Below are 18,253 nucleotides of genomic sequence, written 5' to 3' on the forward strand. Positions count from 1 at the left end.
GTGTTGGTCTTTACAGTGCTGTATGTTTGTGTTCATCATCCTTCACTGAACTGAGGCACCTTTGTCCGGTCCAGCCGCCTCCCTGCAGCACCACCCGACACCTCCGGACTCTGAATGGCTGCTTTGTGTTTCCCCTGCACCTATTTTTTGCAACAAATGTTTGGGTGAATGAAATCATTGCACTGTATTGAACTTACAGCAGAAACAGGAGTGTTATTGTATTATCACCTTATGTCTAGGCTAATAAGGCAGCCTGCTCCTCAGTCATGGCACTTTTGAGAATAAATCCACAGAACTGATCCGACAGATACTGAGTTATAGCTGTGTACCAGACTGACTGTTTTTTTCTATTTTAGAAGCACTGTGCAGGTCTGAGAAGTCTACAGATAGTTGGAAATGTGATTGAGTCATTCAAGTGTTTTTTTGATGATGTAATACCCCGTGGCAAGTGACCAAAGTATGAGAAAAATCTGCAGTTTAGTCCTGTAGTATGTGGGATTACACTTGTGTACGCTCACACATGGTAGTTGCATATATTGTAATCTTGTGGTTCTTTTAAATACAATGCTCATACATAAGTTAAACTGTAACAGCCAAGCTTCAAAAGGTTAGTTTAGGACAGCAACTTGTGATTATTTTCATTATAAATTAACCTCTTAATGACTCATTTGGTTTATTAAATGTGAGAAATTCCCATTTCAATTCCCTAAAGCCCAAGATGACTCTTCAAATTGGTTTTTTTGTTTGATGAACATATACGGAATTTAAGATCAAATATGACAAAGAAATGCAGGAACTTATCACATTGAAATAGAACTTTAAAAAATGACTTAAACTATTACCTGATATAGTATAATAAACAAAATCATATAATAGTTTCTAATTCATTTTCCGTTTATTGACTAAGCAGTATTTGACTAATCAGTTCAGCTCCAGTTTAATTTGAGGGCCGTTTCTGTGATTGTTCACACGTCACACACTTTTCTTTGAATCCAAACTGAAGTATGGAAAAAGTTTGTAGTTTTGGACTACATCTGGTTCATACAGCTGTGTATGTGCAGCCATCCCGCAGACTCACACACATCTGTCCGTCTTTGCTGAACGCTCACAGTCCCAGCCGCTGCCGGAGCTCCTCCCAGTCTCCAGATCCCAGCCTCGGACACTTCCCCTGGAAACTCTGCTGGATTCTTGTGGCATTTTAACTGGCATACCTCCTGTCACACACACACACGCGCACGCACACACACACACACACACACACACACACACACACACACACACACACACACACACACACACACACACACACACACACACACACACACACACACACACACACACACACACACACACACACACACACAGCCAATTTTAGGTCATTATTTCCCCAGAATAGATTCAGAGCTCCAGATTTCTCTTAACGTTCAAAAAGCTTGGAAAGCAGTGCTGAAATTTGGCCAAATAATAATAGGTATTTGTGTGTGTGTGTGTGTGTGTGTGTGTGTGTGTGTGAGCGTCAGTGAGTTAATGACCACAGCATCCTCATATGTAACAGGCATGCAGTGTTTTCTATTTGCAACAAAATTCAGCCAACATTTAAGACAGAAATACACGTTAAGGTCAAAACAAATTGTGCATCAGGCACTGAAGTTCATTCTTGACCTTGTAAATTTGTCAGGAGTTTGTCAAAAATGAACTTTTGTGCTTTCAACACAGACAAGAAGTCGTAAAAGTGCAGTAGACAAAATAATAACAGCCACAGAGCTTGCATGTCAACAGATCCATCTCCATGACAACAGAGCACAATACATCCACTGATGAATCATCGGCCGTATCAACAGCACTGGAGTGGGGATTGTGTTGTGAAACTCTACATTATTGTTATGAGCTTCAAGTCATAGATGTTTCAGTGACATTTTAATTCATTTTTGTTTACACCCTTTGTTTGCCTGAGTGAGCGAGAAAACCAGACCCAGATTTTTCATATTGTAAAAAGTTAGATTTCCTTGTCTTTTATTATAAAGCAGCTGGAGATGCTATTTAAATTCTGTCAAAGTATCATAACACTCAATACACAAAGAAATGCACACAGCACATATTCAGTAACCCTGGCTTTAAACAAGCCACCAGGACTTCCTGTAGGGTTCCTGGATGTATTGAGAGAATTGGCTACAGCATTTGATCCATGGTGCTGTTTATTTCCTAAAGTTGCTCAGTGTTGCATTTAGCCCAAAAAAAAATTATGTGTCTAAAAAGTCCCAAATGATCAGCACCGGAGAACTTCTGTCTGCCGAGCCGGCTAATTCCGGTTTAGCGCTCCAGCTAACTTGAATGGAGATGAAATGATTTCATCGTACAGATCAAATGTTATCAGACTGAATGGATTGAATTGTAATAATAACAGATGTGATTATATCAGAGCAGACTGGGCTTTTTCAGGAGGGGGTCTTAAAGAGACAGGCGCTAAAGCGGAGTGCATTTTAGACAGAGGTTGAATACAGGTATATTCAGACAGACAGTATGAGAAAAATAATGTTGTTTGAACATTAAAGCACGTAAACATGTTCTAGTAGAAACAGCATTTTGTATGAACCTGAAAATGATCATTACATGGGACCTTTAAGAATTGCTTATTTGAATGAAATGCATTGACACAAAGCTGAGAACAGGGCTGTTTTTCTTAGCATATTACATTTTGGAGATGTATGATTTTCTTTGGACAGTGATGAAAATTCCTGTCAGTTTCCTCTCAGAAGGGGCTTGTTTTTCTTAGCTCATGAAAAGTTCACATTTTGAAGATACATGTTTTTTTTTGGAATGAAATTCTCTATAGCTCAAATAATATGCATCTTCTATGATGTTTTCCACTTGTGCAAAACCACAGAGTTTACACAAAGAGTGGAAATGGGTGGTGGGAGAATAAACAAAGAGCTTTCCTGTTGTTTGGCAAGAGAGAGACATCCTGAAGCAGGCAGACGACTGTGATGTTATTTAGATTTTTTTATTATTATTACCTAGGACACAGCTTCTGTGTGTTTTATCTCATTCAGATTTCCAATTTGGAGATTCCTGCTGCTGCTGCTGCTTTACTGAGTCCTGGATCACATCTGTGAGGGAAGCACGAGGTCAGGAGGGAAAGAGGAGGGAGATAGACAGTAAAGAGAGAGAGAGAGAGAGACTCAGAGTGAGTTTTGCTGCTGAAGTAAAAGCAGAGTTATTAGGAAGCAGAAAATGGGACCGGCTGCCACCTCGCTCGCTCTCCTGTGTTTATGTTTTCTGGGTGTTCCTGCAGGGATGGCCGACGCTGCACCTACACAGGTCAGGACTGCTTCTGTGTGCTTGGACTCAAGGCATTTACATTTTTATTTGAGAGGTTTCTGTAAATGTTGCATGCCTGTTTCTTTGGGTAAAACACTGTATCCATTCAAAGTGCTCTGGTACTGTACATGTGTGTGGGAGGGAGTCAGCTAAATGGAGCTCATAAACATTCAGATAAAGTTAAAAATGCTGAGTGGAAATAAATGAGGCATGTTGAGGATAATAAATGCAGAGGTGAGAATGATGTTATTGAGTAGCAGGTCCATCATGGGAGTCTTTTTCTACTTAAAACTTATTGCGTGACAGACATAATTAAACAACAGCGTTACCAAGACATATTTTATCAATGCAGCTTCTGCTCCCTTTTGTTTCATAATGTTGATAAAACTAAAACTGTTAGCATATTTTCCTAACTTGATTCCTTTTTGTTACTGTTAAGAAAACTGAGATTTAGAAAATAAAACATGTGCACAGGGCGGAAACCCTAATGAGCTTCTTTTGAGCATCTGGCGCTTGCTTGTAATTGGCTGTGGTTTAGCAGACAGAACTTATATGTGGTAGAAACAACGTGACATTGTGATTTCTGTGTGTGTGTGTGTGTGTGTGTGTGTGTGTGTGTGTGTGTGTGTGTGTGTGTGTGTGTGTGTGTGTGTGTGTGTGTGTGTGTGTGTGTGTGTGTGTGTGTGTGTGTGTGTGTGTGTGTGTGTGTGTGTGTGTGTGTGTGTGTGTGTGTGTGTGTGTGTCTGTGTCTGTGTGTCAGGCATCCCTGCCTGAGGTGAAGAAGATGAGGGGGGACGTTCCTGATATTCTTCCAGAGCCCGATCCAGAGCCAACCAGCCCAGTGTCGGACTTTGAAAACTCATACAACTATGTCTGTGAGTCTCCATGTTCAGATCCAGTTCAGGTTTAAAGCCTCCCATAGACATTATATGACTTTACAGTGAAAACATCTGCAATATATATTAGTCTAAATGATGAGCCGTATCTTGCTCCATTGTGATCGATTGTACTCTGTTCCTCAGTGTCCAGACTAGCCGGTATGGACCAAGCGATCCACAAGCTGAATGTTGGTCACTACACCCTGGATGTTAAAGTCAGCCAGTTGATGGACCATCTCACCAGGGTGGATGGTAAGACCAATCATTTTTTAACACTTTTTAAATCCATATTTCCAGATTTTCACTAAGTCAGTTATTCTCATTGCAAAATGGACAAATCAAGGCTGAATGTGACGCCGCTCCTCTGCTAAAAAAAGACAAAACAGTGGTGAAATACATTGTGATGGTGCAGTTAATTTGTGGTATGATGCCCCTTTTCTGACTTTCATGTTTTATTTTTGCTGTTCCCCATCACTAACATGGCAGCTAAAGTGGAGGAGCTGGAGGACAGCATCCAGGAGGTCTACCAGCACAGCAAGGACAACCGCAGGGAGATGGGAAGACTGGAAGGTACTTTTCAAACAAACAAGACTCCAAAGACTCTGCGTCTGCTGTGTAAAATAAGTTTGTTCACCTTAAACTTTGATAATATGTCAACGTTGTGTTTACAGTTCCGTTTCGCACATGCACTGCAAACCTGAAATACCTGAATCGAGACATTATCCGGCGGCGCTGTATGTGTGAACACAAATGTTCGAATCAGTCGGACAGAACATTAAACAGACTTTACTCTCCACAGTACAAAGTCTGTGTAATGTCCGATTGAGCTGATGTGTGAGAATTCACGGCGAGCCAGTGGGCGTCTTGATGACGTTTCTATAATGCGGCTCGCACAAAAATGACAGAAAACAAACATCAGAGGGTGAAGAGGGAGGGGGATTTACAAAGAGAAACCAACAAAAATGTTGAAATGGAGAGACAAAGAGATTCAGGAACCTCCGTCAGTAAGGGCCAGTGCTGAACTCATCGGACAAATTCAACGAACGGCAAGAGATTTGGTTATGACCAAATGACAAACCGGCTACATGACCATGGAGAAAACTGCGTCATGTCCTGCCTCCTGCATGCTCTACCCAGTCGCCACCACTCGCCTAAACCAAAAGAAGTATCTGTAGTGAATGAGAACACGTCTGAGACAGACAATCTCCTTTATGTGTGATGAAGCCTCTATCTTCTCTTTTCTCTGCTTCTCAGGTTGCCAGAAGGGACACAGGATGGGATACAAATGCTATCTTGTGTACAATAGCCACGAGGACTACGCCGGAGCATCCAGGAAGTGCCTGGAACGCGGCGGCCGCATGGCCATGCCCCGCGACCGCAAGGAGCAGGAGGGCCTCGCCGACTATGTGAAGTCATTCTTCCACCCAGGGAACTGGCCCGTCTGGCTGGGCATCAACGACCTGCGATCCGAGGGCTTGTACCTCTTCGATGACGGGTCGAGGGTCTCGTACTTCCAGTGGCGCAAACACTTCCTGTCCAGCCAGCCGGACGGAGGGAGGCGGGAGAACTGTGTGGCAATGTCGTCAGACGACGGCGACTGGTGGGACCACTACTGCGATCGGACCATGAACTATCTGTGCGAGTTTGACGACAGGGTGGCACTTTAAAATGAACTCTCTCTCCCCGCCCTTAATTACTTCCTTAAACTACAGTAGTTGTTCATTAAAAAAATAAATAAAAGCCAATTATATTTTCAAATAACTTATTTTCTTTTAAAATACACTTTAAATGTACCTGGATTGGTTTTTATTTTTTTTTAAAAGTGAGGAAGTCTTAAATTCTCCATAGAAAAATCAACATGTTGTAATATACGCAAATATCAAGTACAATTTCATTTATATACAGTATGTGATGAGTGTAGCAGTGTTTAACTAGTGTCAGTACGTAGGATAAAAACATTTGCCATGAAAATGTGTTACAGTAGTTTTGTTTTTGTCTAGAATGTGCACAAATTCATGCATTGCTATTTAATGAATAAGACTGTTGGTATTATAAATATTTTTCATGCAGCTGCGGCCATATGAGCCAGTCAGGACTCAGTTATGATTTCACACCTGGAATTCTAAATATTTGCTCATAGTTTCCAAAAACTAGAAAAGCTGGAGGGGATTTCTTCAGAATCAGCACATCCTGAACCTCTTAAAGATATAAATCAATGTGGCTTTGGGCTTAACAGGAACAAGGTGGTGCTTCGCTGTTACTTCAGTCAGGTTAAACTGCTGATTCCTTGACATCTGTGGCCAGAACATTTTTAGATCTCACTTCACCCTTTCAGCCCTTTAAAACATGACATGATTACTGTCTGGAAATGTATTCAGAGTCCTACAGTATGAAAACAGGAGAGTTGTAAATAACATGCTGAATGTAAATGTTTTTCATAAATCTTTACTAAAAGGTTGACATGGTTTACAGCATCATTTTCTGATCAGAAGTAAAGAGAGATTTGCCTCATCAGGAGTGGTGAAATGTAATTATTAAGTACTGCACTTAGGTATAATTTGAGGTACTTTTCTTCTATTCCTCTACATTTTGATGTCAGAATCAAACAATTAATACAGAGTATAATCAACTACAAATAGATGCAATATAACAGATAATATATTGTTTTTTTTCCTACTGTAAAATCTCATAGTGCAGTTTTATGTCAAAGGTAGCTCCGTTATAAGATTAAATTAGAAATGAAGGATGCAGCTGCAGCTTTCATCACACTTCACATCATGGAGAAAAATAGGTTTCCTGAAGCAGGCAGTGATAACATCGTGTCGCATGATTTCTGGGTAATGTATTCATTTTCCCCTTTTTTTCATTTCAAAGCTGCTCAGTGCACCTTTACAGTAAAGCCTTACGGAACACCATACTCTATAACTTTACAGTAAGATTGTTATAATTATTCAAGTTCAAAAGGATTTATTTTACAGTGGGGCAAAAAAGTATTTAGGCAACCACCCATTGTGCAAGTTCTCCCACTTAAAATGATGACAGGTCTAATTTTCATCATAGGTACACTTCAACTGCGAGAGACAGAATGTGTATTTGGTCAATAAATGCTTGACTCAATACTTTGTCATAAAACCTTTGTTGGCAGTGACAGAGGTCAAACGTTTGATGTAGGTCTTCACCAGGTTTGCACACACTGTAGCTGGTATTCTGGCCCATTCCTCCATGCAGATCTCCTCTAGAGCGGGGATGTTTTGGGGCTGTCGCCGAGCAATACAGACTTTCAACTCCCTCCACAGATTTTCTATGGGGCTGAGGTCTGGAGACTGGCTAGGCCACTCCAGGACTTTGAAATGCTCCTTCGTTGCCAGGGCGGTGTGTTTGGGGTCATTGTCATGCTGGAAGACCCAGCAATGTTTCATCTTCAATGTTCTCACTCATGGAAGGAGGTTTTGTTTAAAAAAAAAACGAGTGGAGGACAGAAGAGCTTCTTAAAGAAGAAGTTACAGGTCTGTGAGAGCCAGAGATCTTGCTCGTTTGTAGCTGACCAAATACTTATTTTCCACCATAGTTTTCAAATAAATTCTTTAAAAAAATCCTACAATGTGATTTCCAGGATTTTTTTTCAAATTCAGTCTCTCGCATTTGAAGTGTGCCTATGATAAACATTACAGACCCCTGTCATCATTTTAAGTGGGAGAACTTGCAGTCGGTGGCTAACTAAATACTTTTTTTGACCCACTGTGTATAAAAATTAACCTTGTATTGAATTACACTGTAATCCAGTAGTGCTACTCATTTAAAAAAGCTCCTATCACAACACTGACACAACGAAGCAGATCAACTGTCTTTGCTTCACAGTTGTGCATCGGTCACGTTTCGTCATGGTGTCATGAATGTGAGACGTGACGTCATAAACATGAGACAAAGAGCTGCTCTTCCTCAGCGGTGTCAGTGATGTGGTAAGAAAAACAACAACCAGTGTCACATATCTTTCACAGTTAGTGGTTATTTTGCTGGTGGAGCAGCCTGCAGGATGACCTTCACAGCCGGCCGGTCCATCGGGTTTACAGACGGGTGAGACAGAAGGACCTTCCCTGCTTCATCCAGCAGAAAATCCCCTCCCATCTGACAAAAGAACCCCACATAATTAACACTAAAGAAGCATCATTCAATACTTTTTATATTAAAATGAATGTATGAACTTTATTTATACAGCACATTTCATGCACAAAACACAAATTTAAAACCAAACACATACACAAGGATGAAGGGAGAGAATAAGTATATATCTTATCTAGAAAGTAGAAAAAAATCATGAAAAATCAAAAACACACAGCTGCTCATTTTATATATTAAAAATATATGTTTTGAGAAGTAATTTAGTCTAGTAGTGATCTGCAGGTATACAGTCAGGTCCCCAGGAAGTACGCCAGACTACGCCAGAAGCCAATTTGACATCTTAGCCGTTGGGCCCAAAAATATTTATAAAAAATATTGGCAAAATAGGCGTCTGCAAAACGACTCGTGTTAATATCAGAATTTGATTAATTCATTCCGACAACATTTAGCAAGTCAAGAAGAGTGGCATAAAAATCTATTACATCATTTGAGCCACGTAACAAGGAAGAAGTGGCGATCATCCGGGTGTTTTTCTAAAATGACACCCAGGTTTCTTACTCGTGGTCGTCTCTGCGAGGCCTGATGTGTCAGTTGAGCAAGAACACAAACTCAGAGGACCTTAATCTTGTCTTCATTTAACTTTAAGTAGTTCCATTAATGGCTGGGAAAATAATAATTGGGTCATCTGGCCTCATGGACACATACAGCTGAGTGTCGTCAGCAGAGCTGTGGAAATTGATGCCATGCTGAAGGAATGCACATGAATCATATGACTCAATTACATGCAAAGGGGAGTGCTCTCACAGATCATTGTTATCAGACTCTGCAGACCTGTTGTGTTTGTTTTGTAGTTGTGTAAGGGTCATCTAGTTGTGACTCATTGAGACTGATTTAATTTAAGTAAACGACATTTACCTCCACTAAAACATCCATCTTAACAAGCCACACTGTCTATCAATGAGCCCTAAAGTGTTATTTTCTAAAACAAAGAAGAACTGCCTTTATTGCCTTCAGATTTGGACCAAGTTCTATCTTGAATCGGGACAAAACAGGACTTATATTGCACCTAATTTGAGAGGAAGTTATTAAAAGTTTCTGCATTTGACTGAAGGGATTTCCTTGTTATGAACTTAAGATTATGGATATGACCCCAGTGCTCTGATTAGCATGAGTGAGTGTCTCACTATGAGAACGCCTCCTGCGTGACCAAATCAGAAGCACAATTACATAATGCCAGCCCCCTATCGGCTGGCATTGATGATGACGCCTATGTCAGGAGGAGAAGGGACCCTCCCCCTATATAACAGGCTGACATAGAGAGAGCTGTCCTTCAAAACAAGCTCACCTCTTTCTCGCTTCTCTAGCAAGGAGGGTGGTCTGGTGAGACACTCACTCATGCTGTGAACCAGGGTTATACCCATAACCATACGTTCTCTTTCATAGCATTTGTTTCGTGTCTCACTATGGGGTAAATACTGACTCCCGAACTGCCAGACATGCCTGTAAAGAAGACAATTGTCCCCAGTGGGACCTCACTGGGTAGGATCTATGCTCTAAGAAGAACCTGCACTCAGGACCATATGCACTAGAGATGGTGCTGTGACATCCAACTTATAGAACCTTGCAAATGTGTGGGGCGTGGCCCAGCACGCTGCTGCACACATCTCTTGAATGGGAACTCCTTTAAAAAGAGCCCAAGAGGTCGCTAGACCCCTGGTGGAATGTGCACGTAAGCCAGCGGGGGGCTGGAGACCCTTGCTAGTGTAAGCAAGGGCAATAGCCCCTACAATCCAGTGAGAAAGACGCTGTTTGGATACAGGCTTCCCAACATGTGGCTTCACCCAGGACACAAATAACTGGCTGCCCTGTTTAAAACTCTGGGTCTTATCAATGTAGGTCTGCAGTGCACAAAACTGGACCACAGGTTATGCAAACGCCGATGCTCCTCAGAGAAGAAAGGCATGAAAGAAAGCAGCCAATTCTATAGCAAAGCACGGGCTCAAAAGTTCATAGGTGGTCAAGCAGCTAAATCCAGTCCTGAGTTTTGGCACACACATGGTTTACGTCACTGAGATCCTGACATAAGGGCCTGGATCAAAGTATTTGCTTTGCTGTCCATTTGTACCTGGTAGATATCTTCCAGCATGTGAGAGGGGACATCGGGGAAGTCTCTGTTCACAGCTCCGTACTCTGAGTACCGCAGCAGGCAGTCGAACTTCATCACTTTGGCATAGGACGAGCCGAGGCCAAAGCTCCTATATACCTGTGGCAGAGACTGTGTGTTAGAAAAGAGCACTATCCTCTGCGAAGACACTGCAAAGCACAACGAAAAAGAAAACATCCACTTAGGTCTGAAATATGAAAAGTATTTTCTGGACGATCATGACTGACGATGGCTTCTGTGGCATGTGGTGAAAAATCTTCATATTTGACTGATCGCCCTCGTTTCCATCTCACATCTGCAAACATCTGGTGGTTGACTTTTCAGAATATGTTTTAGAGGCCTCAGCTTCAGTTAGCAGCAGTGCAGGTAAGTATGAAGAGTGCAGAGAGTAACAGCTGGAAATGCGCTGGGTGTCAAAAACACACATTCTGACCTTCCTCTGTGGATCCAGCAGCAGGTCGAAGGTACATCCAGTCTGCTCCAGCCACACCTGGGCTCCCTCCACACCGCCGAAAGAAACCACCAAGACCCGCACTGACCGAGCCTCCAGGAAGGCCTACGGAGACACAAAATGAAAGATTCAAATAATAATAATATGAATAATATTACAGGCCAACTTGAGAATTGTCTATTGCTTCATCTATACTCACTTTTCCACATTTTTGTTTGACTGCAAGTCATTTATTGATATAAAAGTCAATGGGTAGTGGCTGTAAGACCATGGAAAAAATGTTGGACCTTTTTTGCAGCCAGAGGAAAAAATAGATTTAGGAGTTATTTGCTTTCTTCATGACAAGACCAATACCTCTCTCATGTTTGTATGGAAAGTATGAAGCGAAGCAGCTACTTAGCTTAACTTAGGAAGTCACTGCTCCTGGTCAAGAATTAGTCTCAAGTCGCTCCTCTTGAAACCAAAATTAAGTTTTACTTGTGCATAAAATCTAGATCTTCAGAGTAGTAACTACAGTTTTTTTGTATGGGATAATTCATTTGCAATAATGACCCGTTCACTCTACATTATCCCACTTATTAAACGGCTTACATAACTTACTAAAGAAATCAAACAATTTGACATAAAATATTGGTTTTAAAAAATATTTTACTGATTTAAAAATGGTCATCCAGAGTCTACGATCATAACTGTGTCCACAGCAGTGATCTGCTATTCAGAAATATGAAATAAGGCTGCCGAAATAGAGCGATCAGAGTATTCTGTGGAGTAGAAATGGGTGGAGCATGGATGGGGTGAGGCGGGCCGGATGAAGCCTACAGTCTCCACCTGTCAGACGAAGTGAACACACCCTTTCAGAACTTTAAGCCTTAATATACTGTAATTTAAATTGGGGAATTACATAAAATTCACCAACCTTACAGTTGTCATGAATGGGGAAAATAGCTATAGAGATGAATACTGTTTGTTTCCGATTGACATGTTTATTTCTGCTTTAAAGTTGGGCATTTTAACATGGAGGTATGAGGATCGACTCACTTTTGGTGAACTGCAGTTTTAAGCAGTTATTGGACAACCTGAAGAGGTAACGATTAGAGAAAATATAAAAATATATCCTCACGGACCACTTGACCACTATACGTTGGGATGGCACAGTATAATGTAATAACAAAAGGGATGCAAAGTGTTCTTGTTAATGAACACAAAAAGCAGTCTGGCGACGTGACGGTCGAAAATTGTTTTCCTGAAAATGAATAAGTTCCATCGCATTGAACGTTAACTGACCTGACTGGCCTCCAGCTCGGCCACGTGGTCTCGTCACGGCAGTCATCCGAAATGTCTGATGAGGACCAGCAGCGTCTTCTGACCCTGACCCAGGTACTGACCCAGAGTCACACCCCTTCAAACAACAATCACAACACTTAATGTATGAAATATCTAAATGTTGCATGGTAAACGTTTATCACTGATGAGCATGCTGTGGTTTTTAATGAACTGTAAAAGAACACAAACATTCAGGATCAGGTGAACTCACTTTCCACTCCGTCCATCAGTGAACTGAGTATCAGGGCTCAGGCTGTCTGCTGTCTGTCCTGCCAGCTGTCCGTCTGTTGTCTGCAGACCTCTGTCCACACTCTCCAGGAAGGAGTCCCACTCACTCTGCACACATAGGGACAAATATAAACCACAGACTGGTTTAACCACAAATTAAATACAACAATAATGTAAAAACAAACAAGAATGAAACATCCGTGATTATTTTGACAGAATTAAAAAGAAACTGGCGTATAAAAAACCTGAAAAAGACCAAGTTATAATCAAGTGCGCTTGTTTCTAAGCTAAAAAGCACCTATTTTACTTTAGTGCTTTATGTCAGGATATCAAATGTTTTAATGTTCACATATGATCTCATTTTATGTGGACATTTTTCATGAGGACACTTATTTGACGTATTACTGAATTATACAACTATACAACCTCTGCATGACTAGAAGAACTATAAACCCTGGTTTCATGATATCAAACCACAGCGTACAGTATTGTTGTGGACAACGACCTTCACTATACGCAGTTTTTAAAATATGTCTATGAATCTAATTGTCATAATATTCAAAATGTAAAAGAAGAAATGGATTTATTTTTTTTTAAAAAAGCAAAAAACTTTCACACATACAGACCTCCAGCTGCAGAAGTTCTTCCACCTGTTCCCCCACCGCTGCATGGCTGGAAAAAATATAAGAGTTTTGTGATACAATGGCGTCAGCACTGAGCTTTATTTCTGTTTTCACAACTTTAACACCATCCAATGAAATCCAGGTGAGGTTTCTGGGGGCGGGAGGGCTGGTGGGGACGTGCAGGTTTGAACAAGTTTATTTTCAGAAGTGTTTTTCTTTGTTTTTGTTGGGTTAATGATGTTGGTCATATCTGGTTTATTTAGAGCTATGGAATATTAAATATCATCAACCTTTGCTCACTGCATTTTAGCCGTTGCTACCCTCAGGTGTGCATTAACTACAGGTTGTAAACTTCTTTTTAAAAATACAAACGAAAAAATTATCGTCTATCTTATCATATAGGCCTTAAGAAACAGGTCCCGAGGCCAAGTCTGGAAATGAATTACAGTAAACATTTAGAAACCTGTGGTAACTCCTCAAACCCAAACCAACCACCAGAATATAGCTGTATACAACCTGTATCAAAATGTCTCATTATCACAGATAAACTATACATCATAAGCACATTCATTACTATTTTTATCATTTGATATGTACTTACTGATAAGACTTCTGCCAAATGTGCTCTGCTTCACTCCTCTTCTTCACTCCGAGGCTGATCAACAACAAAATAACACACAATTACTTCACAGGATAATTCAAATATCCCAACGTTTGATTAAAACATCACTTAATCATTCATTAGCCTATGACATGGCCAAATAACTGGGGCAGGATCTTTTATCCTGAGTATATATCATTGTAAGTATCAAATTAGATGACCTAATTGTGTATCACAATATGATTTCTTCATGATAAGATTCCAGTGAAAGACGATAAATGATCATATTGAATTACCGCCCGGCCCTGACCTTTTGTAGAAGTTCGCTCCGGCTGTGATCAGGCCGAGTAACGTGGTGATCTTGTGTGGGACAAGCTTCTCCAGGGAGTCTGTGTGAGAACAAGAGGGACATTTTAGCGGTCAGGCTGATTTGTGCAATGTCACCGTGTTGGCAATAAGCATGACAGGGATTACATTACAACACCTTCACACTGACCTGCTCAACCAACTCAAAGGTCAACTTATGAAATATTCAAAAAGAAGATTATAATCAATTCTATTAAATTGGAACTGTGGGTGATAACATATGCAGCTACAGTTAATTGAATGGACTCCAACTAGATTTGATGCTTTATCTTTGCAGGATATTCCCATTGAGGATCAATATATTTGTTTTCAAGAAAACAGCACACACAGTTTCACAGACAATAACAAACAACAGACTTAAAACAAACAGCATAAATAAATCACATAAAAGGAAACAAGAAATGGACTTAAAACAAACAGCATTAAAATAATCACATCAAAAGAAACAGCCTTAAAACTAACAGCAAACTACAGTGTTGATCAGTAACAGGACATGTGCATAAAACGATGGAACTTCCACTACATTTCTTGCATCCTAATGTTCCTAAGCTAGTTGGGAACAATATATACAAAATTAAACTAAACTAACTATCCTACCCGAATTAATTTGATCTCTTCTTCAATTCGGCCTCCATATAATCTATTCAGGAATGCGATTTGGAGTCAAATCTTGTCTTTGATCGTTTATTTACAGGCTTTTCATATCGTGTAATTACGCACGTACAGCGTTATTAAAGCAAAAGTGAAGTGCTAATTTGTATCTTGTGTATACCGAATTACTTAAAAGACAAAAACAATTCACTCCCAGGTAAGTTATTGAACAAAAGATGGTGTTTATCGTTCTTGGCAACAAAAACACACTAAATCGTTGAAAATGTCAATGATGTCCGTCACCACCACATCCATCGTGCCTACCTTGAGCCTCCTGTTTGGCTGTCTGCAGAAGGACTTTTCCCATGTTGACGAAGAGAGTGAGAGCACCTGTTAAAGTGTCTCTAAAGTCCTCTGATACAGTCACATCCTCCGCCATGTTCACCGGCTCTTCTTCTCTCACCTGCACTGACAGCTGACAACAAACCGACAGCAGCTATTTGAGCTACAGAGCATGCTGACCACGTGGCCAAATCATGTGACCTTAAAACCTTCAATGGGATTGATTCACGGTGACTGAACTTGGTGACAATAATCGCATTGTTTTGGGCAAAATACTGTAACGGGCTGTAGTGACTGATGATGTTTATGTTAGAATGTGTCACTGTTCAGTGTTACATGTTGTTTTTTTAATGTTGGAAGCCTGTAGTTGGCGGAGAGAAGGAGGGGGGTGGCCAAAAAAAAGCGGGAGTTGTTGGAGGGTAATGAGCGCGGAGCGAGTAAAAACAAGGGTTAGAAGGTTGTTCTGTTGTTGGTGTCGGCTGTGGTCCACAGTAACTGTGTTCAGTTAGAAGTTTGGACAATGCTCAGCAGCTAGCCTGCTTCGCTCTGAGCTGTGCAGCCAACAGCGACTACGCGACGACGCTGAGGGATCTCGCCAACGACATAGAGGGGCTGGTCCTACGCACACATGCCCCCCCGCCATCCAGAGCAAATTAGCCTGAGACCACTTCCTCCAGGCCTATTGACCTACGTTTCCAGACGATAGAGATGCTGTGTGCTGGAGACCTGGGGGCCGCAATGGACAGTTCACCTAAGGTGAGGGCTGTGAGGGAGGCGAAGACATGAAGAGCAGCGCTCCAGGTCACGTACTGTGGTTTGCTGGGGGTGCAGCCAGCCTCGCCACCTGGTTCGGCAGTGCCCTCGGGTCTCTAAGAAGCAGAGAAACGGGGAGGGGTCCGCTTAGTTGGGACAGGGCGGATCCCCAGGACAATGTCCCGTCCCTGCACAGGTGGGGATATGGTGCAGCATGACCTGGTGGGGGCGTTGCGACCAGCATATGATGTGGACGGTCATCTGGAGCCAAGTGTGATGCTGGGCCGAACCTGGGTAGGAGACGGCTGGTACGCCCCAGTGACTGTTGGAGGGATATGCTGCTCTGCACTGGTGGATACAGGCCCCTCAGCAACCCTTCATCACCAGCGAGGGGTTCTGGCAGTTTAAGGTCCTCCCATTCGGCCTCTGCAATGTCCCTGCTACGTTTGAAAGACTGATGGACACAAGTGTCCCGCCGCAAGTGTGTCATGTATCTGGATGACATACTTGTCCATGATGACTCCTTCGGATAAGCCCTCAGAGCCCTTAGGCGGGTGTTGGGGAGGGTGGTGGGAGCAGGGGTGAAACTGCACCCTCAGAAATGCTGCTTTATGAAACGGAAGGTTGTGTTTCTGGGTCACAGGCTCAGAGGTGGCGGCGTCGACACCGTGGATGACAAGGTAAAAGGTGTGAAGAACTGGCCCACCCCGACCTCTGTACATGACCTGAAGAGCTTTCTGGGACTGTGCTCCTACTACAGGAGGTTCGTGAGGGGGTTCTCCTGTATAACTGCACCCCTGTCCCGGCTGCTGCGAAAGGGGGAGGTGTTCGTGTGGACGGAGGAGTGCCGCACGGCATTTTCCTTTCTGCAGAGAGCCCTCGTTGAGGCCCCAGTCCTGTCCCCACCCAATCTATCCCTGCCTTTCGTGCTTGACACTGATGCCAGTAGTGTTGGCGCCGGGGCTGCGTTGACTCAGGTGGGGGAGAGAGGGTGGTAGCCTATCACAGTAAGAAATTCAACAATGCTGAACGCCGCTACTGTGTCACCAGACTGGGGCTGCTCGCCATTGTCAGCGCCATCCGACACTTCAAATATTACCTTGGGGGTTTCCACTTCACTGTCAGGACTGACCTCTCCGCCCTGCAGTGGCTAATGTCGTTCAAGGAGCCAGAGGGCCAGCTGGCCTGCTGGATTGAGGAGCTGCAGGCTTATGACTTCACTGTGGTTTACAGACCAAAGGGGGGGCCGGCGGTGGGCCAAGGGCTAACAGCTGTGGAGGTGGCGGAGTGGGGACACAAGCAGGAGGAGGACGCTGACATCAGGCCAGTGCTCACATGGGTGGCATCGCAGTGCCGACCCACATGGAGCGAGACCCTCAGAGTGATGGTTTGGTGAGAGATTTAACCGTACACTGGCACAACAGCTGGCCATATTGACGGCTAAACATCAACGAGACTGGGACAGCCATGTGCCCCTTGTGCTGATGGTGTGCCGGTCTGCTATGCAGGACTCTACCTCTTGCTCCCCTGCTCTTCTCATGCCAGGTAGGGAAATCAGGACACCAGGCGAGATGATGGTGGGCAGACCTCCCCGATGACCCAGGTGTTCCGCCTGGCCCCAACTGTGCCATGAAGCTCCAGGACCATTAGGAGTCAGCACACGACTTTGCCAGGAACCATCTTCGGAGCGCTGGGGCAAGACAGAAGCGACAATATGATGTACACACCAGAAGTCGTCATTTCAAAGCTGGGGAGCTGGTCTGGGTTTACTGTCCACAGAGGAAAAAAGGCAGGTGCCCAAAGCTGGACAGTGTATGAGTGGGACCTTGCAGGGTCCTGGACAGACTGGGTGAAGTCGTGTACAGGGTCCAGCTGCCACCGAGAGGGAGAAAGGTTGTGCTACATCGGGACAGACTAGCCCCTTACCGGGGTACGGCCAGCCCTGCAGACACGCGTGGGATCCCAGACACTGCTCAGACTCCCCCCCCAGGCCCCCTTAGGTGACTTGAATTCCCCTTCTGACCTTCACGGCCTTGGAGGAACCGCAGGCCTCCTGCCCACCTGAGAGACTTTGTCTGCCCCCTCGGGACTTGGGACTTTAAAAAGGCGGGGGTAGTGTAACGGACTGTAGTGACTGTTGATGTTAATGTTCGAATGTGTCACTGTTTGAGTGAAGCACTGAGATGTCCCACAGGTGAGTGAAGTTACATGTTATTTTTGAGATGCTGGAAGCCTGTAGTTGGGGAGAGAAGGAAGAGGGTGGCCAGAAAAATAGCGGGAGTTGTTGGAGGGTAATAAGCGAGGAGTGAGTAAAAACAAGGGTTAGAAGGCTGTTCTTTTTGTCGGTTACGGCCCACAGTAGCCGTGTTCAGTCAGAAATAAAGCGCAACAAACTGGATAAAGTCTCACCGCCTGATCATTGAGGGACGTTACAATACTTTGTACACAAATGTCGTGACAAAATGGTGACTTGCCAATATTACTGAAATTTATGAT

At 43.0% G+C, this 18,253-nt stretch overlaps 2 protein-coding genes across 2 annotated transcripts; one reads left to right on the forward strand and one right to left on the reverse strand.

Moving 5' to 3' along the window:
• Positions 1-3,228: 3,228 nt before the first annotated feature.
• On the forward strand, positions 3,229-6,587 carry clec11a (C-type lectin domain containing 11A). Its single transcript, XM_083934319.1, has 5 exons — positions 3,229-3,318; positions 4,079-4,193; positions 4,341-4,448; positions 4,683-4,766; positions 5,451-6,587. The coding sequence occupies exons 1-5, from the start codon at positions 3,232-3,234 to the stop codon at positions 5,861-5,863; spliced, it is 807 nt and encodes a 268-aa protein (XP_083790445.1). The 5' UTR covers positions 3,229-3,231; the 3' UTR covers positions 5,864-6,587.
• A 1,614-nt stretch (positions 6,588-8,201) lies between these two features.
• selenol (selenoprotein L) lies at positions 8,202-15,116 on the reverse strand (the record flags this gene model as incomplete). The annotated part of the gene is made up of 9 exons (XM_083934567.1): positions 14,987-15,116; positions 14,016-14,094; positions 13,706-13,759; positions 13,108-13,153; positions 12,465-12,589; positions 12,215-12,329; positions 10,913-11,035; positions 10,441-10,578; positions 8,202-8,321 (listed from the first exon to the last, which is right to left on the reverse strand). The coding sequence occupies exons 1-9, from the start codon at positions 15,099-15,101 to the stop codon at positions 8,202-8,204; spliced, it is 915 nt and encodes a 304-aa protein (XP_083790693.1). The 5' UTR covers positions 15,102-15,116.
• Positions 15,117-18,253: the final 3,137 nt, after the last annotated feature.

This window comes from Echiichthys vipera (genome assembly GCF_963691815.1).
Source record: "Echiichthys vipera genome assembly, chromosome: 19".
NCBI classification, from domain to species: domain Eukaryota; kingdom Metazoa; phylum Chordata; class Actinopteri; order Perciformes; family Trachinidae; genus Echiichthys; species Echiichthys vipera.

Bases quoted from the DNA above. Each gene is read 5' to 3' on its own strand.
- clec11a (XM_083934319.1), top strand. From the start codon at position 3,232: ATGGGACCGGCTGCCACCTCGCTCGCTCTCCTGTGTTTATGTTTTCTG. The intron at 3,319-4,078 runs GTCAGGACTGCT...TCTGTGTGTCAG, and splicing joins CCGACGCTGCACCTACACAG to GCATCCCTGCCTGAGGTGAA. The intron at 4,449-4,682 runs GTAAGACCAATC...CTAACATGGCAG, and splicing joins CCATCTCACCAGGGTGGATG to CTAAAGTGGAGGAGCTGGAG.